The sequence below is a fragment of the Zingiber officinale genome, chromosome 6A, assembly GCF_018446385.1.
Source record: "Zingiber officinale cultivar Zhangliang chromosome 6A, Zo_v1.1, whole genome shotgun sequence".
In the NCBI taxonomy this organism is placed as follows: domain Eukaryota; kingdom Viridiplantae; phylum Streptophyta; class Magnoliopsida; order Zingiberales; family Zingiberaceae; genus Zingiber; species Zingiber officinale.
In genome coordinates, this window is record NC_055997.1 from 7,335,450 (window position 1) to 7,343,526 (window position 8,077).

An 8,077-nucleotide genomic window follows, 5' to 3' on the forward strand; every position below is an offset into this window, starting at 1 on the left:
AATTGAAATCTGCACTATAGGCTTAATTAAAATATACACTATAAGCTTAAATAAAAATCTACACTATAAGCTTAATTAAAAATCTGCACTATAAGTTTAATTAAAATCTGTACTATAGGCTTAATTAAAATATACACTATAAGCTTAATTAAAAATCTGCACTATAAGCTTAATTAAAATCTGCACTATAGGCTTAATTAAAAATCTGCACTATAGGCTTAATTAAAAATCTGCACTACAAGCTTAATTAAAATCTGCACTATAAGCCTACATAAAAATCTGCACTATAAGCTTAATTAAAATCTGCACTATAGGCTTAATTAAAAATCTGCACTACAAGCTTAATTAAAATCTGCACTATAAGCTTAATTAAAAATCTGCACTATAGGCTTAATTAAAAATCTGCACTATAAGCGCTTCTCATGCTTCGAATTCAAGAAGAACAAAGGTCCGAAACTACTCCTACTGCAGGTGAGAAGCACTTACCTTGCTTCTTAGACTCACAATCGAACAAAAAGGGCTTCTAGGACCTTGGCCGGCCGCCGGAGATGATGCCCTAACTCCCTTTCGTTTTCTGCCCGAGCTCCGCCATCGTACGCAGAAGAGAAGGAGAGAATGGGCACATAAAATCCGTTTGCATACCTGGTCAGCCGAGTTTTGACCGAATCAAAGGTCGTGGGTTCAATTCTCGGCTTGGACATTTTTTTGTCGAAACTTCCTTCATTTAGTAAAATACCAAACGGCCTCCAAAAATTACATAAAAATACTCTAAAAATTTCTAAAAATCCCTAGAATATTTCTATAGCATTTTAAAAATATTTTTAAATTACTTTTAGGACTCTAATTGATGAAATTTAGGGCATTACACAATATAATAAAAATGCCCTTGATATGTCCAAGGGTCCAATCACACACACAATATCTATAAGCCATAATAATTGGATCCTGCATCCACAAAGTTAGCACATCCTACTATTATCTTGCCTAAATTATGTATGACATGTGCATAATTAAACTAATACCAAATACACAGAGGCAAAACCCTAGCTCTGATACCATTTGTTGGTTGCTACTCAGAAAACCTAATGGTTCCACTGTACAAAAATTTTGTACAAAGGTCTGAACCTTTTCCTAGCTACCATGTGTTCTTTTAAATTAAACTTGGATCTCCTGCGGAACTTAACACGTTTGATCCAACGTTTAATTTATTTGTTCTTTTAGGTTTAGACTTAGATCTCCTGCGGAACTTAACACGTTCGATCCAAATCACCTAGGTTATTAGTTCCATTAAATATTAATTTCAAAAATTGGCTTCCAGGACTGCATGGTGAGGCACATGACCTTCTTGGATATGAGAACAACCACCACCGCCTAGACAAAGCCTTTTAAGGAAAGCTAATATTTAATTTCCTTAAATAACTTTAGGTTAACCAAAAAGAACAATCAAATCACAAGGAAAAGAAAAACAAAAGAACACAACATCGAAAATAAATTCGAAATACTAGAATCGCATGCCTCTTGTATTTGGTATTTTTACAAAGAAATAAAACTAGTATGATGCGGAAATTAAATACTAGTATACCTTTTCTTTTGCAAACAAAAACCTCTAGGTCTTCTACCGTATTCCTCTCACTACAACAAAAACCTTCATAGACATCGGTTTTCCACCGGTGTCTATTTCATTTTCGACCGATGTCTATGAAGCCGATGTTAAAAGTCTGTCATTTTAGACATCGGGTTAAAACCGGTGTAGTATCACTTAACGACACCGGTCTTCGAATCGGTTATTAACCGATGTAGTATCACTTAACGACACCGTTTCATCAACGATGTAAAACCGATGTAATAGTGTATGTTAATAACACCAGTTTTGACAGCGGTAAATGACTGATGTAATATTAGTTAATAACACCGGTTTTGCAGCGGTGGAAAACCGATGTAATATGTATATTTTTTAACAGCACAAATTTGATTTCCGAAACAATGAAAAACCGGCAATAACAAAAAAAATACACAAATATTCACATATACAATATTCTTCATTCAATAATATCCATAAAATACATAAATATTCACAAATTATATAAATAATCTTCTTACAACAATATCCATAAAATACCCAAACATTCTTTTTACATCAAAAGCTAACTAATAGATATTAAAATCAAGGTAGAACATTCTTTTAACACATCAAGGTAGAACCGCACTTCAAATGTAATCTAGCATGCATTCAGCCCACTCGAACCGCACTTCATCAATTTCAACTCTGGAGTACTTGAGATTTGTAAGCTGTAAAAACACATAAAGCCACCATATATCAAATAACTAAAATAAATGTGTACATGTATCAAATAAAATAGAATACTGAGTTTTTAAAGGCTGCTGTGGAAGATAACGAATATAACATAGAATCTAAAACTTTCATATATGACACTTAGTATATGCTGCTTAGAAAATAACATAGATTATTTGCTCCTTCTAATTCAAGTGTACAGATTGATAAGAACCGACAACATTATACAACAAATTACTAGACATGATAATGGTTGAACAAAGAAATATGACTACACAATAAATCCAGTGAAGGAAGCATAGAAGAACAAAGAAAATGTTCATAGTTAACAAGCGAATGAAGAGATATACTATTGATTGTACTACCTCTGATGCCATCTTCCAAATCTCATAAGCAAGAATGCAACTGTGCCCTTTGTATACACATGGCTAATAGACATAATACAATAAGGAGCAAAAGCTATAAAATTCACCATCACCACGCAATCAATGAAGCAGGCAAACACAAGGTGGGTTGATATGCAGTGAAAGTGTTAATTAAGTGGAACTGCAGCAACTTGGTTAACGGCTATTGTTAAATAAGGCATAACTTGGTTAACGGCTATTGTAAAGAAAAATCATTTCCTGTTAAAACAGTTATGGAAACCATTAGACTAAGTTCCAAGTCAATTGGCTCATTAACTCCTCAATATGTGATTCATCAAGAAGTTTCCTTAGCTGACAAAATTTCTTTTCATAGAGCATGGAACATGCCATTATTAGATTGATGCATCTATTACAATATTATCATGTCTTACATGATAATATTGCAGGCAAGCAGAGGTTGTTGTTGTCTCTTAAAAGCATGTTTACATTTTGCAATATAAAAAAGACTAAAGAAGAACAAGATCACGGATCTGAGAAAAAACTAGGATAATTGATTAGTACTATATCTAGTCCTTTTTTCTTTAATAAAAACTAAGCTCAGTTGTTTTGACATGGCAGGATGACTAACTGTGTAGGTCACCTTTTAACAATTAGATTGCAGAATATTGCAAGGAACCATATTGCTGGCAGCATTAGCATATAAAAAAGAAGAAATGTCGGGTGGAAAGACAATACAGCAAAAAAGGAAAAGGAACATACGGCATGTCCAATGCTGCTTTGACTGAAGATGTTTGGCATAGCACCAAAGCCACTGGAAGAGGCTGAATTTTCAAAAGAAAAAGAAAAGAAAATAAACTTGACGTAAATAATCAAATCAAGGAAACCAATTAGAAAAATCAAATATGTGACAGGAAAATTCATCAGATATACCTGGTTGTATCTGTCTAAAATTTGAAAATGAGAATGCACTTGATGGCTGGACTACTGGAGCAGGTTGGTAGGGTGTCTGTGTTGCAGGCTGGCTTTTACTGTAACAAATCAACTGAAAAGTGTATATCTAGTTAATTTACAAGTAATGAAGTATTCACAATCAGGAAACTATTTAATGGTCTTCTTTCTTATCAAGAGCAGGGAATTTTCTTGATGCAAACTAGCCAATTACTGTAATCATAGGGCACTAGGTCACAAAACTCAGAAACATCGATTATGATAGGACGCTGAGATCCTAAGCAGCAATTTTACTTCAGAAAAACCTTGGAAACGATCCCAAATTCAAGAACATAAAGATCCTAACATATCTCACTTACATCCGTCAACTCTGCCTTACAGCACAGCGGACAACAAGAGTGGTGCATGGTCGCCAATTGCACTAGTGAAGGTTCTCCTCTCTTTTTCTCTCAAATTTGATTGGATGACTATTTATCCTAAAAGCTAAGTTGTTAGGAAAGAGAGAAAGAGACTAATATATACATTGATATCCTTAATAATCTCCATCTCTTTCTCCAATTCTAATTCCTTCTTTTCAGCCACTCTAGTTACTTTTGAGGGCATTTTTACTAGACTTTGGTTGGCTATTACTGATCTTATTCTTAAGCCAAACCAGCTGATTAGATTGACAAATATTCATTTATGAATCTCTAGTAGCACAATCGAAATCTGATTAAAGACAACCTTAACAGATTGTCCACACTCCAGATTCTGCGAACCACCATATTGTCAATTGAAGCAAAAAAAGAAACATGATAGCATCTAATAAAGTAGGGTCATACTTGATGGTAGATGTACAAAAAAAATTGGTTCTCAAAATTCAGAAAATACACTTAAACAATAAAAAAAAAAACTTAGTTTCGAGTCACAAAATGAACCTTTTGCTATGAAACAGGAGCCCAACATTTAAACAATCAAATTAAGATTAGTATTGAGTCATGGCCTAGCCAAACTTTAAACAAACATGCTAAACAAATCTTTCCAAGAAACAACACTCTGCTATCTTTAATAAAGATGGTTCTTCTCATTAGTTGATACCAAAGAGGTTGCAGTGCTGAGTGAGCGAGAAAACAAGTGCGTTCAGTCAGTGGAAAACCATACCTCCTGAATTGGATGATGCTCTTCTCACAAGATGCACAAGTTCATCTGTAGTATGCAATCCCCCTTGTGCACGAGCTTCAACAATTTGATTCTGAATAAATTGCCAATTGCTTTCTTCTCCATATTCACGTAGTACCTTTCCCACTTCCGCAGCAGGCCAAGAATTCAATATCTCTTCAGCTGTCAAACTTGCCTGCATCAACACTCTTATTAAATGTTTCATTTGCTTGATAGAGCACTAGAAGAAAGATACTTTCTTTGGAGAACAAAATGGCTTAAACTAGAGATGATTAATCACCTTTAATCGCTGATTTAGTTTTCCTACAGGCAAGTAGTAATTAGGAAAGCAACCTACTGAATAAATCACATTCATTCTACTTTACTGCAAGGGTGAAAAACTCACACTGCCTTATATCCTAATTCAATAATCAAAGCTCATACACTGATAACCGTTAGTGTGTGTTTGCAAAGAACTCACTGTAGCAGTTCGCCTCTCACTGAAGCATTTGGACTTCTGTAGTTCCTTGTAGAGTTCACCTTTAGCTGCATATTCCAAGAATTACACAAAGTTCAACATCAAGTCATTGGGCAATTAATAGCATGGAACTGTATGATTCTAACAGGAGAAAGCAACAAATAGACAACCAGGAGAGAGAGAGAGAGAGAGAGATCAGTCCAACTACATCAACCAACAAAATGCATGGTGTGGCTTTCAGTAGACATAGTTGGCAAATGAAAGACAGCATGACAAGGATCACCTATACCAGTCTGCAACAATTATTTTCTTTTATAAAGTAGCAGGTGTCAAATGTCATATTGTAGAAGATCTAAAACATCTTGAAGGTCATTGGTAAAAAATTTAAAAAAAAAAAAAGTTCACCACTAACCCGAGATATGAAATCTGCAAGCATTCCACTCGTAACATTTTCTTCATTGGAGCTGCACAGGTCAACAAGCATCCAAACGCACTAATAACATCTGGATCATTATCCCAAAAGTTTCTTTTAGACACCTGTCCTATATCATTAATCTTTTTCTCAATAATCTCTCCTGACATCAACTTCTTGTGAAGGTTTCGAAGACTAAAAAAAACATATAATTTAATCCAAATTAATTGGCATTCAGCATATTAAATTGGAAATGAAATCAAATATAATTTGTCAGTGATGCTATATGCCTCCATATAAGAAACCTTTTAGGAAGACAATAAGCTCGTTTTAACTAAAGAAATACCAAGTTAGAATAAGATAAAACAACTGGTTAGCAAGAAAAGAAAAGGAGAAGATGTACCTTCAAAAGTTGATCCCTCACAGAATAACTGTGGCAGAGGTCATCATGAAATAGTCGTATTTTCTCCAAAGATTTGACCTCCGGGAAAAGCTCCAACTCCTTGAGACGAACAAACAAGGTGAAAAAACACAGTATCTAAACCCTAAACCTATACTGATCTATATCTCCATTGAGAATGTAAAAGAGGCACTAATTTGAACAAAGACTGTAACGTTTATAATATGCATTTTCATATACATTAAAGAAAGTCTCTTATACATACGATCATAGAGTATATATATATATTGGCCAACTTCTTCTATGACCATAGTTCTTCTTCCATGTGGTGGAGATCTACAAGTCGAGAAGAATGAATAACGCACGCCATGTTATATGAAGCCAGTGTGATAACTTTGACAGACACAACTTAACTTTTCATCAAAAGGAGAACATATTTTGAATTCAAATGAGAGCAATTGTCCGCATACCTTGCCAGAAAAGTGTCAGTGCGGCCATCGTAGCTAACTTCAGCATCATAACATGAGAGCATAAATCCTAAATGCCCATGCTGCAAAACAACATTACGAGCCTTAGCAATCCAATGAGGCAAAAAGGGGAAGAATCCATCGACTAAATGAACAATCCATCCGATTTAACTGAAGAGCAAATCAAAGTTACCGACGAGTGTGGAATTTTGACAAACACAACATGTGCAGAACATATGATAATGATGATGCACAAAAGGCAGAGTAACAATCTTGAAGATATGTGCAGAACTCGAGTCATATCAAGATCAAAACAAACGAATATATACAAAACAAACTTACAAATGATTGTCGTTAGGATCCCGATATATGGCGGCGCATTCCTCATTACAATGTGTGCACCAACCCATTGCTTGTTTCTATAATAAAATAAACAAGATCTCTGAATCCATTATTTTACAAATAACAAAAGGTGCACGAACAGAGAAATAGCAGATGACGCAAAGAAATGGCAGATCAACACAATGAAATCACGAAGAGATTAGGGTTCTTACCATAGAATCACAGATCGCGCAGAGAAATCGCAGACCAACCATGAACAGATTAGGGTTCTTACCAGAGAAATCGCATATCACAGAGAGAAATCGCAGATCAAACGCAGATAAACCACGAACATATTAGGGTTCTTACTAGAGAAATCGAAGATCACGCAGAGAAATCGCAGATCAAACACAGATCAACACGATGAAACCACGAACAGATTAGGGTTATTACCAGAGCAATCACAGATCAAACGCAGATCAACCACAAACATATTAGGGTTCTTACCAGAGAAATCACAGATCACGCAGAGAAATCGCACACAATGAAACCTGAACAGATTAGGGATCTTACCAGAGAAATCACAGATCGTGCAGATAAATTGAAGATCACACAGAGAAATCGAAGATCAACCACGAACAGATTAGATTCTTACAGAGAAATCGCAAATCACACAGAGAAAACGCAGATCTTACCAGAGAAGTCGCAGATCACGAAGAGAAATAGCAGATCAACCACGAACAGATGAGGGTTCTTACCAGAGAAATCACAGAAATCGCAGATCAAACACAGATTAACACGATGAAACCACGAAAAGATTAGGGTTCTTACCCAAAAAATCGCTGAGAAATCGCAGATCAACCACGGTGAGCTCACGAATCGTAGATCAAGCGGAGAAATAACAGATCAACACGATGTAGATCAACCACTAACAGATTATAGGCTTCTTACCAGAGAAATCGCAGATCAACCACTAACAGATTATAGGATTCTTACTAGAGAAATCACAGATCAAACAAACCACGAGCAGATTAGGGTTCTTACCAGAAAAATCACAGATTATCGAAGATCAAACGCAGATCAACACGATGAAACTGAGTGAGTGAAAGGCAGATCAAAACGATAACGGGGCGATTTGTAAGTTTGTTTCTTCTCGTCATATCAAGGAAGTCGATAATGGAAGGAAAACAAAACGACAATTTTCTCACCATGGAACTCGAATCAAACCGAGTGAGAGGCGAAAACAAGATCAGAAA

At 35.4% G+C, this 8,077-nt stretch overlaps 1 protein-coding gene across 1 annotated transcript; it reads right to left on the bottom strand.

The window, feature by feature from the left end:
- Positions 1-3,164: 3,164 nt before the first annotated feature.
- On the bottom strand, positions 3,165-6,531 carry LOC121994582 (ribosomal RNA small subunit methyltransferase H-like). The gene is made up of 7 exons (XM_042548569.1): positions 6,504-6,531; positions 5,225-5,289; positions 4,775-4,939; positions 3,589-3,715; positions 3,418-3,479; positions 3,287-3,298; positions 3,165-3,188 (listed from the first exon to the last, which is right to left on the bottom strand). The coding sequence occupies exons 1-7, from the start codon at positions 6,529-6,531 to the stop codon at positions 3,165-3,167; spliced, it is 483 nt and encodes a 160-aa protein (XP_042404503.1).
- Between the last annotated feature and the right edge of the window lie 1,546 nt (positions 6,532-8,077).

Excerpts from the sequence above, each read along its gene's own strand:
- LOC121994582 (XM_042548569.1), bottom strand. The coding sequence starts at position 6,531 with ATGGCCGCACTGACACTTTTCTGGCAAG. Across the intron at positions 4,940-5,224 it reads GTGAGAGGCGAACTGCTACA|GCAAGTTTGACAGCTGAAGA; the intron begins GTGAGTTCTTTG and ends GTGTTGATGCAG. Across the intron at positions 3,480-3,588 it reads TTTTAGACAGATACAACCAG|CCTCTTCCAGTGGCTTTGGT; the intron begins GTATATCTGATG and ends TTGAAAATTCAG.